The sequence below is a fragment of the Amphiura filiformis genome, chromosome 9, assembly GCF_039555335.1.
Source record: "Amphiura filiformis chromosome 9, Afil_fr2py, whole genome shotgun sequence".
Lineage (NCBI taxonomy): Eukaryota > Metazoa > Echinodermata > Ophiuroidea > Amphilepidida > Amphiuridae > Amphiura > Amphiura filiformis.
This window is the reverse complement of record NC_092636.1, coordinates 54,400,143-54,420,458: the sequence shown is the minus strand read 5'-3', so window position 1 is coordinate 54,420,458 and position 20,316 is coordinate 54,400,143. Positions and strand designations below refer to the sequence as shown.

At 37.0% G+C, this 20,316-nt stretch overlaps 1 protein-coding gene across 3 annotated transcripts in view; it reads left to right on the top strand.

Moving 5' to 3' along the window:
* Positions 1–17,914, top strand: part of LOC140161180 (proteolipid protein DM gamma-like) — a 170,156-nt gene extending 152,242 nt beyond the window's left edge. For all 3 annotated transcript variants that reach the window (XM_072184629.1, XM_072184628.1, XM_072184627.1), the window contains exons 5-7: positions 7,189–7,271; positions 14,033–14,098; positions 15,787–17,914. In XM_072184629.1, coding sequence (XP_072040730.1) covers positions 7,189–7,271; positions 14,033–14,098; positions 15,787–15,957 — 320 coding nt within the window. In that variant the 3' untranslated portion in view covers positions 15,958–17,914. The remainder of the gene's footprint in view (positions 1–7,188; positions 7,272–14,032; positions 14,099–15,786) is intronic.
* Positions 17,915–20,316: the final 2,402 nt, after the last annotated feature.

Below are 20,316 nucleotides of genomic sequence, written 5' to 3'. Positions count from 1 at the left end.
CAATGTAAGAACAGCCCGTAATGAGTTGAACAACCTTTTCGCAATCTTTAAGAAATGAACGACATAGTTTACATGGGATGGTGTATTCTAAATGACAGAATGACCAGCATCTCATGTTAATTACCACGTGGTACTATCTAATAATGTTGGGTGTCATGACATCTTTGTACGATAGCATTGTTTGTGTTTAAGTAAGTGAATGATAACAAGTTGCCAAGTACTATTGTGGAGACACTGTCACAAAAGCAAAATGAAACATTTGCTCAAATCACACATACAACACAAGCTATACGAATGTCCCGGATGACTATAAACAGGTTCATCATAGAATCACAGAATACCTATTTAGGGCACTCCAACATCGTACTATTTACTACGAAACTTCTCAAGATTAAACGTCTTATCATATAGTTCAAGTTGCTACAAAGCGTTGGCTAAACTGACACTTTAACATACCGTTTCATCTTTCAGCCACCAAAGCGTCATTCCTTGATGTATAATATGCAACGATCAATTCAACGCTTTTCCAAGCTGACTGATATACCAGGTTGAACCATTCAACTTTGTGTTAACTCATAAAGATGTTCACGCTACCTCACGATTACCCCCATAGTATTGAATTTCAATGAAGACACTTCGAAACGTCGTCAGTACATGCATTGACTTAAATGTAGGAAGTTCCTGTAACCGAAAGTCCATATATCTGAAGCCCGGGAGGTAAAAAGAGGAAAAATAAAAACGCAAGAAAGCTAAGATTGTGACAGTTTCCGTTAGCATGTGTGTTTATCTAACCTGCTAAAAACTCGGCTATATATATGTATTTATTAGTATCCGGCGGGAGTATAAAACAGCCTCAGGTATCGAGGAACTGTTGACATTCTGTGTATTGTTTTGTAACCGATACAAGGGAAACACCTCACAGGCGTAAGATTTAACAACGCTTTTGTTGCTGAAAAACGATCAATATTCGTTGCTCATCTTAATATAAACATAATTCCATTATGCTTTACTTGCAAAATACAAAAGGATATTTCGGAGCGATTTGGCGCGAATTCATCGCGGAATTCATATGAGGTTTTGAAATGCATATTTTTTCTGACAAATCAGTCATCTAATCGAGCAATAAACACTCGAATGTATCAGTGACTGAGAAATGCTAGTGGTATTATTTCCACATGGCTCGCGGCTATAATATGCTAGGTACGTGCACAATTTGTTCACATTTTGAGATTTTGAGAGGGCGCTGTTCAGCTGCGGCCATAATGTTATTGTTTCCTATCTCAGTTTTGTGTCGTATTTTTGCTGTTTTAACTATTTTTAATTTCTACTACCAACACAAGTGCAATAGTAAGTATTCTGTGAACTTGATCAATGAACATGAATTTCCTGAGACGATACGTTCTGCTCAAACACGACATGTTCGTAATGCGTCACATGAGAGGTGCAAAATTTGGCACCCTTGCGAAGACATCTACATACACGATAACTGTAGTAGTAGCAGAATTTTGAGCCCAGTAACTTTACCGATATTGACTGAACCTGTTACATATTCTACTATTCCTGAAATAACACGCCCTACAGATGCATGTATTACTTACACGAGAACTGATCTTTTGCTTTTCAATCATGGCAAAACCCTTCCTGATTTGTCTCCAGAAGTGATGGCCAATTTGCACGATCTCGGTATACAGAAACGTTACCGTGGTCGCCGTGGTGGCCGACATATACACAGGAGCATTCCTGTCAGAATTACTGAACATGTTTCACAATCAGTTTCTGATTACCATGATGAGTACGTACAACCATCTGTTGACTTTCGTCCTAGAACTTTGATCAGTATTCCTTTGATCGATAGCCATGCCAGCAGAGAACAAAACAGAACAGTTACCAATAGCAAGTCCTCACGACACAGTTTGCCCACAATTTTTATGACCAATGCCCAGTCGCTTGGCAATAAATTTGATGAAACTGCTGTAATTTTTGATCAAAATCAGGTGGATATAGCTGTGATAACTGAATCTTGGTTTTCTAACAACATCCCCGAACATCAGTTGAACTTTGGTGGTTACACAATGTTTTCAAAACACCGTGAACATCAGCGCGGGGGAGGTGTAGCAATTTACGTAAAGGAGGACATTCCATCATCTCCCATTACAGACATCATTGTTCCTGACCAACTCGAATGCAGGTGGGTGAAAGTTCGTCCGAACAGACTTCCGCGTGGTGTGTCAGCTGTGGCAATTTGCGCCGTTTATATAGTTACAGACTCGCCGTACCAGGAACTTTTAACTGAACATTTATTACAAAGTGTTGATTTCTTACGTTCTAAATACCCGGAAATAGGGATTGTTATAACAGGTGATTTTAATCGTATGAATATCGCGCCTATTACAAGAGGTAATGACCTGTTTCAGTTAATTGACTTTCCTACACGGGGGAAAGCAACGCTTGACTTTATCATCACAAACAGTAAATTACAAGAGTATTATAATAAACCTCAACCTATTTCACCTCTAGGTTTTAGTGACCACAGCTGTGTTTTGTGGAAACCAATTGTAAATGTAAGAACTAAAAACAGTGCTAAATATTATGTTGGTCGCCCAATTACAGATTCTGGAATTGAAGTCCTTGGTAGTTGGTTACAAAATCAGGACTGGCATGATGTTTTGAATTGTATTGGTACACAGAACAAGGTTGATTTATTTTACTCCATGCTTGAATCTGTCACTAATGTGTGTTTTCCAATCAAAAGGAAGAAGGTTCATTGTAATGATAAGCCCTGGATTACTACTCATATTAAAAATCTCATCATAGCTCGTCAAAAAGCTTTTGAATCTGATGTACATGAGTGGCGTAGATTACGCAATGCTGTAAAAAGAGAGGTAATTAAAGCAAAAAAATCTTATCATGCTGATAGAATCAGAGTTCTTCAGGAAACCAACCCTCGTAAGTGGCATCAGCAGATTAGAGTTATTACAAACAACACTAAATCTGAACTCAGATTAAATATCCCAGGTATAAAAGAGGATGACTGTGCAGGTAAAGCAAACGCTGTTAATAACTTGTTTGCCAATGTGTCGGCTCACATTGAGCCACTTGATAGAAAAAAGCTCACGCCTTTTTTACCTGCTAAATCAGAAATCTGTCAATTATATCCCTGGGAGGTTTACTCTGAACTTCAAAAAGTTAATCCTTCAAAAGCTGGAGGTCCAGATGGTATAAAACCCCAGCTAGTCAAAGAGTTTGCTTATGAACTCAGCATCCCACTCACAGACATTCTCAATAGCTCTTTTAGAGAGGGAATAGTGCCCAATCAGTGGAAAAAAGCTATTATTGTTCCAATTCCAAAACAAATCCCCCTAGTATTGACAAGTTAAGACCTGTGTCTTTAACATCCATCTTCTCTAAAGTTGCTGAAGGCTTTATCACCAAATGGATTTTAGATGATATTGAATGTTTGATAGATGTCCGTCAATTTGGCAACGTCCCAGGGGTTTCCACTAGTCACTATTTACTCAATCTCATTCATTTCCTTAACCTGGGTGCTGAAAAATCACAAAACGTGGGTACGGTAGTGCTTACAGATTTCTCCAAAGCTTTTGACCTGATCAACCACACCCTCCTCATTGAGAAGATGATCAACATTGGTGTGCGTAGATCCATCATACCCTGGATTTGTGATTTTTTACACAACAGGCAACAGTGTGTTAAGTTAAATGATACCCTCTCTGAATATGTTTTTGTTAACGGCGGGGTACCTCAAGGTACAAAACTGGGCCCGCTGGGTTTTCAGATTTTAATTAATGATGCCGCATCTGATGCAAAAACTGAGTATTGGAAGTATGTCGATGATATGACTTTTGCAGAAAACCGTAATGTAAAGCAAAAAGGTGGCTTACAGGATGACCTAACCAAATTTGAGGATTGGTCTGAGACTAATGGTCTGAAACTCAACCCTTCAAAATGTCAGGCTCTTCAGATTAATTTTGGCAAGTCTGAACCTCTTTTCTCTGAGCTCACTATTGGCAATGAACCCCTTTCTGTCGTTAATAAAGCTAAAATTCTTGGCTTATGGGTGCAAAATGACCTTAAATGGGATGCCCAGATCAATAATATGCTTGTGGCAGCCAATAGGAGGCTCTTTATGCTCCGTTCTTTAAAAAATTTGGCTTTGACAAAAAGGAGCTCACTGTAGTTCTCAAGAGTTATCTCAGACCTGTCCTTGAATATTCTGCTGCAGTCTGGCATTCAGGTATTACTGTTAAACAAAGAAATGAATTAGAAAGAATTCAAAGAAGGGCATGTAAAACCATTTTAGGCCCTGATTACACCACCTATAATGATGCTTTGTTATCGTGTAACCTTGAATCCCTTGATACTAGGAGAACAAATCAGTGTTTGAAATTTGCCATTGGTCTCCCAGATAATATCAGATGTAAACACCTGCTGCCACCAACCCGTATTCAATCGCATGGCAGGAACCTCCGTAATGCAAATTCTGTTTCCCAATTTAAAATCAGAACATCTCGTTTTCGTAACAGCCCAGTGCCCTATTTTATCAATCTTTTGAACAATCAAGGTAAATGTAACTAGTGGCTCATCATGTACTCACTTTGTGTTGTAATATTAATTTTATTCATTGTATGCTTTTGTTGATGTTTGATGTGCAATAATACATGTATTGGGGCTTTGGTTGGGATTGAGAAGTGTATGAAAGATGTCTGATTTAGTATGTGTGAGTAAAGGGTCTTGTGACTTGAGTGGTGTTAGGTGTACATGGTAAGTGAGAGAATGCAAATGAGTTTGTGAATCCATATTTTGTTTGTGTTGGCTGTATGGAGTTTGTGTACATGGTGTAATTAAGTTCTGGCAAGTTTGTGAATGGTGTGCTATACATGTGAGTTTGTGGTTAGTGGCGTGCCTGTGTGTGAAGTTAATGTGTATGTGTGAGCAGGGTATAGGTGAATGAGGTTTAATTGCTGTGGACATTGATTATTATGCAATTTTGATATTTTTTATATTGTGCAATATTATTATATCTTTTTTCTTAATTAATGCTATTTTGTTCATTTATGTGTAATAATTTGGTTGCAATTTTTTGATGTTTTAATATTTTTATATTGTAAAAAATGGCAGCAATTTGGCCGGTGGGCCACGATGTTATTTTTAATAAAATTGAATTGAATTGAATTGAATTTTCCAAGAATTTAAGAGCTATCTAATTTCGATAATCATTGAAAGAAAGCTTTGTTCCCATTTAAATGTCTTATTAAAATCTTGAAAATGTGGGGAATTTGAGTATGGTTCTATTATTTGAGCGGCAACAGTTTGGGCGTTACAACCACTACAATGATAAAATTATTAGCATGATTTTTAACCTTTATTACAAGATTTAACCTTGATGTAGACTTCTCCGTAGTCCACTTGCCCATTTTGTATACTTTGGCTGTTACATTTAAGCATAAAACTCTGATTTGTATTTAATAATTGTGTGCAATTGATAGAATTTCACATCTGATCTTTTCAGTCACCGTACTCCCTCTGTTTACTAGCTTCCTAAGTGGACTACTTACTTTGGGTTGCGGTTAAGATTCTTAACACGGGACACGAGAGTTAGGCCAATTTCTGGCCTAACTAAAATTGGCCATGATGTAATGCATCTTTAAATGGATCTGGCCAATACCATTGATAACTACACCGTACACAACTATGCGGCCCTTTGTGTACTAGGTGCATGGGCGCGTCTTGTACGTCCAGGCTTTGTGCCTGCGGTTAAATTGGATTGATAAACAAGTATGATTGACAGTGTGTGTTAGGGACTAAGTCCCCTGTTAAAAAGGCAATGTACATAGTCGATTTTTAACACGGGCTTTCGCGATTAATAACCTGGTAGATTCTAAAATCAGAATTGTTCAGTATTGAAGTGCAAGTGCCATTATAATTATGCCGTTATAATATGTTGCATTCAATAATATAAGCCTACGTATAGTTTACTGTTACAAATGAACTGTCAAATATAATTATAATAAACTTTTTCATAACCATTTATTAGTATTTTGATGTCATAGATATAAGTATAATTTCCAGTTCAACTGAATGCGTTCATCATGATTAATAACATAATTATTTATCAAAAATCGACTATGGCATAGTCTAACCTTGAGGCTTGATGTTGATGAAGATATATTTTCGATACCCAATGTGTTTGCCAATTTTGGCAACAGAACCTTATTCTCAAAGATTGTCAAACATGCATCAATATGTAATATCACAAGGTAATAAAGATAGGATGCTGGTTATTATGTCAACTAGAGTACATCACTCCGCGTCAACAATGTCGTTTATTCCAGAGAATACAGAAATATTATGGTATATGTGGTACAAATCTATTGTTTATTTGCACGCCCTACTACTTATATAGATTGACTGTGATGCACATGCCATTGTCAGATGTTATTGTTAACACAGGTGCATGTAAACCACAATGCATAATGACGTAATATGTCAAGGTTTTGACGCTATTTAACTGTTGCCACTGTGCGCCGTACCTGTCCCCGAGACCTGTAACAACAAAAAAGATTTATTACTTGACGTATTGCCTTACAACAGGCTGCTGCTGCTCATCTTGGTGAATGACCTCTGGATATGTAATCCAATACAGATAATATCTTTTAAGGTACCTTTTTACCATTGTATCCAACAGGTTATATTGGACTGCTAAAAGGTTCCTGTGTAGGTGGTCAGAATTGATACGCTTATGACAGTAATAAATTGGCTAGATAGATTGTTGAAACTGAGCTATACTACGTGTTGAAGATGTGCCCTAAAATACTCGTTTGCTCTTTTCAGAGACTGCTGAGGGCATTACATTGATGATATTGTTGGATAGTTTCGAATTTATATTATGATTACCACGTCAGCACATATTATAGGGGCAGTATTAACACATTGTATGCAAATAGAAAATAATGTTATCTATATCTAAATGTTCCAAATGTTCTAATTTCTATATATTCTATATCTACTAGGAAGGTGATTTGAAAATAACTCTTGTAGACTACAAATTCTGCCATAAAAATTAAATCTTAGATTTTGGTACACTTACAGGAAAGAAACTAAGTTTAGTATCGTGTGATTTTTTTTTCTTATTAGTCTTTTCTTTGTTATATTTTATCTTTGTGCATACAGGATTAGTGACTCGTGAAGGCGCGCCTACCGCTGCATCGAACACGACCATATGCGGCGATAGCCTCAAGAACTTCTGCGGACAGGTAATGAATAGGTTTATAAAAGTATTACACAATAGTATTGCGGGCTATGATAAATCCACGTTGCCACTTGTGGTCGAATCATGTTATTTTTGAGTATATTTTTATGGCTGATATTTTGTGGGTGTGTGGGTGTGTGAGCTCATGGATCAGGCTGTGATTTGTGTGTTTGTTGGCGTTTGCTTTGCATTACTTCCGAGGACTCCTAATATAACAACACACCGACACACCACGCGTCCTCCCTACGTAAAACTGCGAAAAATGAGATCTTATACCATACTACCCCTCTATGGCTTATGTCCTCGCAGCGTTAACCTTATGTTTGCCTGCTTCTGGCTCACTTGTGCAGGTAATAGCCAAATATAGCTAAATATCTTTAGAACAAAAACGTTTTCAATTGATTGAGCAAGGTTCGCTTGCCTGTCATGGAAAGAGGGTCAACTATCAAGCTGACGATTAATAAATCTAGGCACGTTTGTGAGATCTTAATTGTTAACTGGTTGTTGTAAACCATTCCGATGATCTAAGCACTGGGCACGCATTAAATCAGACATAGATCTACCCATCAATATCCGTGTGATGCTCCTTGGTTACAAATTACAAGTTGATATTGGTTTTTATTCTTTTTATCTGAAGCTAGGAAGTAATTAGTATAAATGTACAGAATATTTCAATTTGTTTGATCGTCTTAATAGAAAGAAGTATGCAGTTTTAAACAGGACTGATTTTTTAATTTTCATGAATATACTCTAAAATGCATTACTCAATTTGTAATCGCCTATAGAAGTGGAGCAAGGTTGAATTAAAGACGTGTTGCAAAGCTTCTTTTTCATGACTGCTCGAAAACGTGCGAAATAAATTATATATTTTTGTCTTAGAATGATTATGATAATAAATATAGCTGAATTTGACCTACTTTTTCTGGCAGACCATTATAACTTTTCATAGGAATAAAATGCGTCTATTGAAAATGAATTTTGCAATGTCTGTATTAAATAATTCCATTAAAGGAAGAAAGATGGACTAAGTAAAACGACCGGTTTTTTTACTGAAACTGATCGAAAACGTCATTATTGGCCTGACGAGCGAGACGTCTAGTCGCCATTTTGATTCAATATGTCATCAAAACAACAATCCACATAATGTTTTAACAGAAACTGAAATAACTGGAAGGTTTAATGGGCAAACGAATATCCACAGAAGTGCCTAGTATGGAAGTAAGATACACCCTAATTTACATCCATTAGATATAAAGACAATGCTGGACTATTTTAACATCTTTTAACAGTTTTCCGTCATGGAAGGAAATTTCAAAGGTAACCAGTTGCCCTATGCCCCACAAATATGTACAATGCGGGTACGGCAAAGAGAATAATAATTTTAAATCATTTGCTGCATGTACTCAATTTATTCTGCTTCATATCACCAAATATATCGTAAGGAATTGACCTTTCAATTAATAAATTGTAAATGTAAAATTCTCTTTTTTTGAAAAGGTTGAAACACCTGACAAGTAAGAATATTTACTTACGCCTCGTCAATGAATCATTTATAGCCGGGATTTATAGTACACATCAGCGACTTCTCAGATCTGAATGAAAGCGATATCTACAAGCAGTCCTATAAACATACAACTACAAGTTGATTCAAGGTGTGACACAGCGAAAATGTACTATTGACTACACCTGCTTTGATGAAGAAAACACAAGCATGACAACATGTTTAAACTTCTTACTTCTTGACATAGAGTCACAACATGGCTTACATTCTTAGAGCTCCTGGGAGTTGATTATTTGAAATATCACTCTCTGCTGTTATCGCCTACCCAATATAGTATGGCTAATCTACTCATTCATGAACACGATAATCTTTAATCCCGACATTAGTTCATCTCACATAAACTCAATGCATTAATTACTCAGTAATGCAAATGGAACAATAGACAAGAACCCTGAGGAAATTAACGATGCCAAAGTTGTATACACTAAACACTCACAGTGGTGTAATCATGCGAGCTACTAATTTTTTCAACCAAAATGAGAATGACATTATGCGTAAAGAAACTTATGTAAATCTCTTTTGCGTCATTACGAAGTATAAGGTTGGGGTCAATGCTCCAAGATACAATAGTTAACTGAGGGAAGATCTGATATTGTAGCCCACTTATCTCCGAGATAGGCGCGTTAATTTGCATCGATGTTAGATACTGTTCCCTCGCGGCCCTCGGCTTGAATTGACAAAGGGAACAGTGTCCTATATTTAACTCTATATTTCTTTGATAAAAACATTGAAATCGTGTTTTATATAGACAGAATGAAAGTTGTTTTGAACAAAAATCGATTTGTTGTACGCGGGGTTGTACTATGCAGAATCCATCTGTTGTAAACAATAATAAGATTAAAGCCCAATAAGGGAAATACATGCGCAGAAACATACCCTTCTATCGAAGAAAAAATACATACACATTTTGATGTTTACTAAGAACAGAATTCCATTCACTTCGTGGCATCAGAACATCCAATATGTTTTAAATTGCATTTTATTCCATAAACCTCTCATTATACGATTATGTTATACAGTTTACAAAAGTAGTAAGCCCTAAAACATCTCTCTGAATAGAAACCAATCACCTTATACCATACTATCATCACGTGAATCGTTACTCGAATCAGAGAGAGAACGGGTCATCGTATGAATAAAACAATCAATTTAGTGACTTCCTGACAATCTTTTGTTTCTACATTTTCGATTTACCTTACACATATTTACTGAACTTACAAAACCCTTTGAAGTACACAACTGTACTCATAAAAACACTTTTATGTTTAAATGAATGATAGAAATATGATTAAACAGGATTTTTCATGAATATACTTCTCTAAAATGCATTACTCAATTTGTAATCGCCTATAGAAGTGGAGCAAAGTTGAATTAAAGACGTGTTGCAAAAGTTTTTTTTAATGACTGCTCGAAAACTTGCGAAATAAATTATATATTGTTGAATGTCTGCGAATGATTATGATAATAAATAGGCCTATAGCTGAATTTGACCTTTTTTTCTTGCAGGCCATTGATACTTTTCATAGGAATAAAATGTGTCTATTGAAAATGAATTTTACAATGTCTGTATTAAAAAATTCCATTAAAGGAACTTTTGAAGACCGAATTAAAAAGACTAGTTTGCGTATGACGTTCTGTTAACCTGACTAAAATGTTGCTCTGCGCAGGTCAGCAACCAATCACGTCGCGCCTTTGCCCTGGCGTCAGACGCAAACTAGTCTTTTAATTCGGTCTTCAATATTAACAGTTTTCCGCCATGGACGGAAAGGTCAAAGGTAACCAGTTGCCCTATGTTCCACAAAAATGTACAATACGGGTACTTCCGCTATAGCGATCATGATGGTTATGTTCGCGTTCGAACGCCGAATTGTAGCATCGCGTTGAAAACCCGTGCGTGGACATGAGAGTGTCTGAACCATTGGAACAATGGAACGGTGTTTGACAGGATAATAATAATTAGTTTATACGGCAAAAATAATAGTTTTAAATGATTTACTGCATGTACTCAATTAACTCTGCATCATATCACCAAATATTCACATGGAATGACCTTTCAATTCAAAAATTGTAAATGTAAATTTTTTTTGAAAAGGTTGAAACACCTGACAAGTAAGAATATTTACTTACGCCTTGTCAATGAATCATTTATAGTATATATCATCGACTTCTCAGATCTGAAAATGATGAGAAATCGATTTCTACAAGCAGTCCTATAAACATACAACTACAAGTTGATTCAAGGTGTGACACAGCGAAAATGTACTATTGACTACACCTGCTTTGATGAAGAAAACACAAGCATGACAAAATGTTTAAACTACTTACTTCTTGCCATAGAGTCACAATATGGCTTACATTCTCAGAGCTCCTGGGAGTTGATTATTTGAAATATCAGTGTCTGCTGTTATCACCTACCAAATATCTTATGGCTTAATGTACTCATTCATGAACACGATAATCTTTAATCCTGTATTAGTTCATCTCACATAAACGCAATGCATTAATTACTCAGTAATGCAAATAGAACAATAGACAAGAACCCTGAGGAAATTAACGATGCCAAAGCTGTATACACTAAACACATACAGTGGTGTAATCATGCGAGCTACTGATTTTTCCAACCAAAATGAGATTGAGATATGCGTAAAGAAAGTTATGTAAATCTCTTTTGCGTCATTACGAAGTATAAGGTTGGGGTCAATGCTCCAAGATACAATAGTTAACTGAGGGAAGATCTGATATTGTAGCCCACTTATCTCCGAGATAGGCACCTTAATTTGCATCGATGTTAGATACTGTTCCCTCGCGGCCCTCAGCTTGAATTGACAAAGGGAACAGTGTCCTATATTTAACTTTATATTTCTTTGACAACAACATTGAAATCGTGTTTTATATAGACAGAATGAAAGTTGTTTTGAACAAAAATCGATTTGTTGTACGCGGGGTTGTACGATGCAGAATCCATCTGTTGTAAACAATAATAAGATTAAAGCCCAATAAGGGAAATACATGCGCAGAAACATACCCTTCTATCTAAGAAAAAATACATACACATTGTGATGTTTAAGAACAAAATTCTATTCACTTCGTGACACTAGAACATCCAATATGTTTTTCATTGCATTTTATTCCAGAAACCTCTCACAATGCTAAAACATCTCTCTGAATAGTAACCAATCACCTTATACCGTACTATCATCACGTGAATCGTTACTCGAGTCAGATTTCAAGAGAGAACTGGCCATCGTACGGGCCATCGTATGAATAAAACAATCAATTTAGTGACTTCCTGACAATCTTTTGTTTCTACATTTTCGATTTACCTTACACATATATACTGAACTTTAAAAATAGACCCTTTAAAATACACACCCCACACATTAAAACATATTCTGTTTAAATGAATAAATATTCAGCATAAAAGTTCTAAAACTTGTACGTAAGAATCCGCGTTACGCAACCAATATAGTTTGATGTTAAAGCTTGGATATTAGTTATTCTGTCATCTCGAATACATCATCCCGGACTCATTCCGCCGAGAATATCAACCAGGAGATGCTCTCGCAGGATTCCAAAGAAAGGAATCCATTATATTTGCGTGTTGTATACAATGTCCTGATTGGCTGATTATACACCAGACCTTCTGCAAGCTATATAAGCGATGTTGATCACTTATTATAGCGTAATGTTCTCGTAATATTTCAGCAAACGCCCACATTATGTTAAATTTCGGTTTGTATTATATTTCAATTTGGTCAATGTGTTTTTGTTTTTTATATATTATGTCATGTCCTACACAGAGAATTAACAATAAACCATTATAACATTCAAAACAGATTGATTCATTTAGAATGCAAACTTGCTCAAGAATAAAATAAAAAATAAATCAGTTTTATTGTTTGTGATATTATACTCGTACACATCTGAATTTACAGTCTTTATAGTGATTTCAAATACTTAGTGCCACTGCTGATTAATTATGAATGATGTTTTGAAATATCATCCATTTAAAGGCGCTATGTGCAACCTGCCTGAATTGAAAATTGAAAACAGACGCAACATACAACCGTTATTTTTAAAAGTGTGCATTTATTTGTGATTGTACAAAATTGTATAAATTTGTATACAATTATTGTATTGAAAACAAACCAAATGAGCGTTACTAAGATAGAAGAGAAAAGTGTGTATTTCCCGTTTTCATTCTTATTATAGACACACTTTATGAGGTTAAAGTTTTAATTTGGCTACTTTTCCCATTTTGATATGATAAGAATATTAGGTGCAGAGATTGAGCGTAAAACTGTAACGGTCCAACCGTACTGCAACGCTTGAGCCAATAGTTAATTTAACGCAATCATGAAAACAATTTGTTGATATTAAGTCTCTGTGTTAAATGCAATACCTTGTATAATTGTCTATACGAATTAACCATCCTACGCACACACCTCATGCCTACCAGCCCATTCAGTGCACACATAATACAAGATAGCTTACAGACCTATGGTTCAAGTGCATTTAATCACTTTATTATGTTAGAATTAAGAGTACGACCCCTATATCAAACATTCAGCGGATAAATTAGTCGAATCACCGTAAGGTTTTCTCATTAACTACATCATACTATATATTGCATAAAATGTCAACTTGTGAAATCAGATCCAACGATTTAAATTACCTCTTAGCTCATAGCAAAAATCCAACAAACAGTGTAATTCTCTATAGCATTGAAGACAAGTGCGTATTGATTACCCAGCCTGGCGGATATGCCTGATAAATCCAGCTCTGTTAGGGACCACCAATTCTTTCTATTTTATTATGTTTCCGTGGGAGGACACTTCTTGACCTCTATTCCGCAATATATTCGATGCTTACGGAGGAGCTTTTAGGTTTGATGAATAGAATGAACAAATTGAATAATAAATTTTGGGAATCTTCCCAGATTCTTACCTCTTTCTGAAGAATCAAACATGTTTTATCCCCTATTTATAAATAGATCGAGGGGACCCATCAACCAAACATGTTAATAAAAGGCAAAGTTATCATCATGTGCAAATTGGAAGCTATGAAATGAATTGAAGCAGGTTAACGATTATAATAGTGACAAATACCGATGAGTCACCTTTCTTTGACGGGATTGGGTCCATTTACAAGTATTATTCTGTAAGTACTTAACCATATCTTTTATTTTTGTCCTATTTCTCTAGAATGAGGAAATCCATCTATGTGTTTATCTGATCATGGTTGCTTGTGTCGTCATAGTCATCGGAATGGTAAGATGTTGTGAATAGAAATATGAGTACTAGTATTTACACCCAGTTATGGACTTTTGTCCATGTTTTAAAATTTGCTTCTTTATAATAGCAACATTGTTTGTGAATTGGATGTTATTCCGGTTAGAGTATATCGGTATCTTACACCTTACAATGACTCTTTCTCATTGATCTTCGAGATGATCACGAGTTTAAAACACCACACCAATTCCATCACGTAAAATTAATATGTAATAATAAAACAAAGTATACGATAAAGCATGGCGAGTAAAACAAAAATAACACTCAGGTCATTAAGATTTAATTTAAATCTGGTCAACCAGACATACCTATTTTTGACGGACGAACCGACGTTGCGACTGAAACCTTCAGTCTTCAGCTGGGTTGTGATGCAAATGACCTTGAGTACTGCACACTTCCGGTATTGATGACAATCGGCGAGGAATGTCCTTTATGATCCTGCCCGGACGCCTCCCCCAGGGTTGAGGGATGGTTGCTCAGCCCTCACCCAGATTGCCTCTTTCACACCACCCTCAAACCAACGCTGCTTCCGATCCAAAATTCGGACATCCTTGGTGTCAAAATGGTGTCCGCTGGCTTTCAGATGTAGTGTTTCCACTTGAGCTAGCTCTGCGATGTTGTAACATGCGATTATGTAAGATTCTTGACAGGCTTGCTCTCCAGAACAGTGTACCCCGTAGACCACTCCACTGATCCTTCCCATGGGCTGTTTGTCCTTGGGATGTACTAAGGACTGGCGGATCGTGTTTGTGGGTTTAAAGTGAGTGGTAATCCTGTGGTCGCAATAATTCCTTTTGAGTGTCCGGTACTCAAGGTCATTTGCATCACAATCCAGCTGAAGACTGAAGGTTTCAGTCGCAACGTCGGTTCGTCCGTCAAAAATAGATATGTCTGGTTGACCAGATTTAAATTAAATCTTAATTTCAACATACCCAGATGAATGAGAGTCTGCACAGTTTAATACTCAGGTCCATATCAATGGTATCATCATATAAAGCAATCTCAAAGAGCGTGGCGGGTTTTTTTTATGTGTACGCCATTTAAAAAACTGTTAAGTATGATATGGACATAACAACATGAATAATAATTTTTAGATGCTGATAATTAGTGGAATTATGTTATTATCTTCATTTGTAAAGTTTACAATATGGTTAAAAATCTCATTTCTTGACATGCTTGAAGGAGAGCGTCAAAATCCACACGATGGTCGATGAATTTAGAGCTGTGTTCCTTTTGTTCATATTGGTGCCGATCTTACGATTAACGATCGGACCAACCTGTATTCATCGCCGTAGCCCGCGGTAAGAGGGATGTCCATGATCGAAAGTATTTGATGAAGGTTTATTTATTCAATCAGGATCTGTGGTCCAATGGTGCGCGGTAGACTTCAATTCCTTATAAGAAGCTGTCTCATAGAATAATAATGTCGCTTCACTGGTGGTTCGTTTTGATTTGTTACATATTACAATCAACCATCAAAAGTTGCACTTCGGTAAATTACCGAATGCACGGTGTACAATCCGCGTACATGGCGTAATTACTCAGCGAAACTTCAAGCAAGCAACAAGTCATGTGAATAGTGGATGTTGTATACGAACAAGGATAACAATTAAAAATAGCGCCACTTGTATATTAAATTATTGTTTTCTATATGTTTTACTCTTCAGATCCACTTCTTGATGTCTTTGGCTGCAAATCACACGTATCTTAAAGTCTTTCAGAGAAGTGATCCTCCCCGCACTAAATATGGGAATGATTACCGTAGAACGTACACTGGCAACGACTATCCGGGCTTACAAGAACCACTGAACATGTCAGACGAAACAACGCGCTTCTGAGAGCTGAATCAACTAACACTGATAGTTCTCAATGACAACGACAGTGGGATGTATGTCATACCAAACTATAAACGCAGCGCCCTTCCCTCCCCCCTTAAGTGCGCGGGCGGCTAGCTAGGGCCGGCGCGGCGGGGAGAGGGGAATAAATCCAGTTGTTATTAACTAAGCAGGGTTGGTCGGGAACAAGTTGTGGCAATATCTTTAAATGGTTCGGTTACAAATATGCGACCAAGTTTAATACGCACGTTTCTTTTGATGACAATTTCATAGGTTTATTTCGTGTGTGTGTGAAGAAATGGCGTGGCAGCCCCTGTGACCGGCAAGTTTGATGATGTTGCGACAAATATTGTTCAATATGTTTGATGTATATATATTACGATGGAGAATATTTTTAAAGTCCGAATTCTGTGAAGACTGTGTAAGCACTTTACAGAGCAGAATTCGGAAAGGTCTGCCTGCCCTGCGCCATCGCAATTGGACAGTACTGGTAGTTTCCTTCGTTGTGTTTACGGTAGCGATGTATTGTTTCAATGCTATAAGCAACTCAATCTATTCTTTAATATTTTAGTAAAATTGTTAATATGAATTTGCTTTGTACCAATACAATTGTCTGCGTGCTCTTGTTGCGATATAAAGACAAAAGTTTAAAACTTTTGGATTTTAATCGTTAATTTGCTAAACACCAAATATCTAATAGCGTTTTGTAGCCAAAATTGTTTTAGTTTTGTATAGCCCTCCACAAGAAAGTTGTACACTTATTGTAGCCAACTTAAATCAGTAATAGCTGTAGTTTGGCGCCAAAAGAAAAACCAGGCGGATTCGTTAATTTCTCTGCGTTGATTCCCGCCATTTGCCATTTTTGAAGATAGAATGAATCAAACATGTTTACCCCTATTTATAGATCGCTATCTGTATCAGATAATATTATTAGAAACTTTGAATCGGAAAAAACAGAATGATTGGCAATGTGAATGTTACTATTGTAATATTGGAATGTATCAGTTGTGTTAAGTTAACACGTGCTACACTCGAGGCTCAAAAATCTGAGTAAATACAAACGGCAAAAACCAAGGCTTGTCAGAAGGTTGTTTTGTCTTCTAATATTACAACTCTGATTGCTCAAATCAATGTTTTTGCAATAAAAACACAACCTCAGACGTACCTTTAGGTTGTAATTCGTGTGTGCAGATACTACCAACCAGTTTCCTTTTCAAAAACACAGTTTACTAACCTCTATTTATAAATTAACTCTTGGAAATTACCTCTCTTTGGTATAGGTATGAGATTAACAACAATACTAGATGTCATTTCATGGGTGCTTATGGATATTCACGGTAACATAGCTGTGTCTCAAGAATATTTGCTATATTGTAAGATCTTAGAGCCTGAAGGTACTAGAGCATACTTGATGAAAGTGTCCAGAATCACATACGGCTATAGTGCACATTGGCGGCACCTTCTGCGTGATCACAAAGCTGCATCGGCAACGAGGTTGTTTCGCTGGAAGGGTTAAGGTTTCTTATAAAATGAGAGTATTTTACCAACCAATCGATAAATCATCGCAACCTGTTGCCTTCAGCTGAGCTGGTGCAATACACATGATCATCTCCTCATATCGTTATTAAAGAACGGACACTAGCTTTAGGTTATTGGAAATATGTTCAGTTTGTTCAACCTTGTCGTTTCAACAACCAACCATAATTATTTGGCTTCTGCCTGGTAAACAATTATGTTAAGAATTATCTTAACATTAAAACAAGTTTGTGTTAATTAACATAAGTGTAATCATTAACAGGTTAACAAAAACACAAAACAAAAGTCCTTTAAACAATTAATATTCAAATCAATTGTTTCCACAAAAAGGGCCACCGATTAAAGTAACATATCCAAGAGCTAGCAAATTGTTTAGTTTTGTTTGATAATATTCTGCACCTTGTTAATATTTTGTCTTTTAATTTTTTTAAATATAAAGTTAAGGTGAATTGACACTGATTGGTCGAAAGCCAGTTGCTCGTCGTTCAAAGGCGGAGTGTAAATTCAACTTTTCATGTTTGTAGTAGTATCGTTAGGGTCACGTTTTGATGCACACTCGGTAGTTCCTGGTTGATTTTAAAAGACTTGCTTTATTGACTTTGTTTAAGCAACTTCGGCTTATAGAATCGCTGAACAAGAAACTCCGAAAGCTTTGCAAAACATTTCCCTAACTAAAAATGTATGTGCCTCCCAATGCAAACATTGTTTCTGTTATTAAATGTATATTTTGCAATTTGTTCTGCAGATCGCTAGATCATGTATATTGTGATCTGCCTGCATCGCTATGTTTTAATAATATACTGCACAGGTAGGACGTCAGTACGTGACGTTACTTGAACGTTTTGTATAGAAGATACATTCATACAATCAGCGCTCATCAATCTACAATGGAGGCGTCTTGACAATGTCTTGTTACTGGCATGCACGGGGTCAAAACATTTTATCCAATATCAAAATTTCGCGATTCGCAATACGATGCGCCGCCAGCGGTTGTTCTAGCCAGTCAATTATTGAACGTCTGGTCGACATCCCAGTTAGAGTTTCCGACGTACGTAAATTACGATGAAAACAGCTCAACAAAGAATCCAGAGTGGTATATACATGTAGAAAGAGAAATGATTTAGTATAATCAGGGAAGTACACTTCCCTGTGTGACCATAATATTACTAAACGTAACAAACAATGCTATAATCAGTGGCACCGTCCCTGGTATAATATTCCCATGTAATATCAGTATTACGCGAGTTTAGGATTTCCCATGATGCATCACGGTGACGTCGCTTCTCAGAGCAAACCGTTGGTGGCGCAACGTTATTTCGAATCACACAAGTCATTCTATGGGACATAAATGCAACGACTGATTACACAGCCGTGACGTTAGTCACGGCTGTGTCTTTTTTCTTACAGGTTCTTACAAGCCGACGACGGATGTCGGCTTGTTCTGTCTCTTCTCAATTCTTTCTTCTTCTTCTTCTTCTTACCTAGCTGGGGGGTTTTCAACCCCCCGAGCTAGGTACTGTTTTGCTATCCGTTCTTTCTTTCTTCTTCTTTCTGGCAATAAATTTCAAAATGCTTCTACTCCTACACGTTACACCCTACAATTACGTAACTTGCACATATGTATTGGCTATATCCAGTGCCCATAGTGTCTAAACAGAATTGGGGGCAAAGGTCATTAAAGGGGCATTTCCGGTATTTAACCAAATATTTTCAAAATGCATCTTCTGCCACATATTATATAGTACAATGATGTCATTTGCATATATGCATCGGCTATACCACACGCCTATAACTTGCATACAAAATTGGGGCCAAAAGGTCATTAAGGGGTAAAATCTTACAATTGCATTATCTGGACATCTGTAAGGGGTATGGGGCTCAAACTCGGTGACAACAAATCTCATGACCAGGGGAACAATTTACAGGGGTCAGGTCAAATGTCATGCTGAGGTCAAATCTTATAATTTCTTTTTCTGGACATCTGTAAGGGTATGGGGCTCAGACTTGGTGACAACAAACTTAATGATCAGGGGAGCATTTTGGAACACTTTGCAGGGGCCAGGTCAAAGGTTATCTGGGGTCAAATCTTCTAATTTCATTTTTGGGATATCTGTAAGGGGTATGGGGTTCAAACTCTGTGACAACAAATCTCATGACCAGGGGAACATTTTGCAGGGGTCAGGTCAAAGGTCATGCAGAGGTCAAATCTTAGAAATGTACATCTGTAAGGGATACAGGGCTCAAACTTGGTGACAACAAACTTAATGACCAGGGGACATTTTTGAACATTTTGCAGGGGTCAGGTCAAAGGTCATCTGGGTTCAAATCTTAAAATTGCATTTTCTGGCTGGACATCTGTAAGGAATGTGGGACTCAAACTCGGTAACAACAAACCTTATGACCAGGAGAACATTTTTGGAACATTTTGCAGGGGTCAGATACCTCCACAACCCCCACACGCCCCAGCTAGGTTTGTGGTCTAAGACCACCATTTGCCACTAGTTCTTCTTTCTTTCTTTCTTCTGGCAACCGCAATCAACTGCATGTAGCTCCGCAAGGGATTGACAGATTTCAACCAAAGTTGACCCAAATGACCATTGGGCTAGGCCAAACCTTCCATTTGACTTTGACCTCGCTGTGACCTTTGACCTAGCTATAATGGTCAAAAATGTGATTTCACAAAAAATGCTACTCCTTCCACAAATTTCATGCAATGATCATGTGACTCATGCATATGAATCAACATGTGGCAGTGCTTAAAACTTCCTAAAAAGAATTGAGGTCAAAGGTCATTAAGGGGGTCATTTCCGGTCTGAAAGCTAAAAA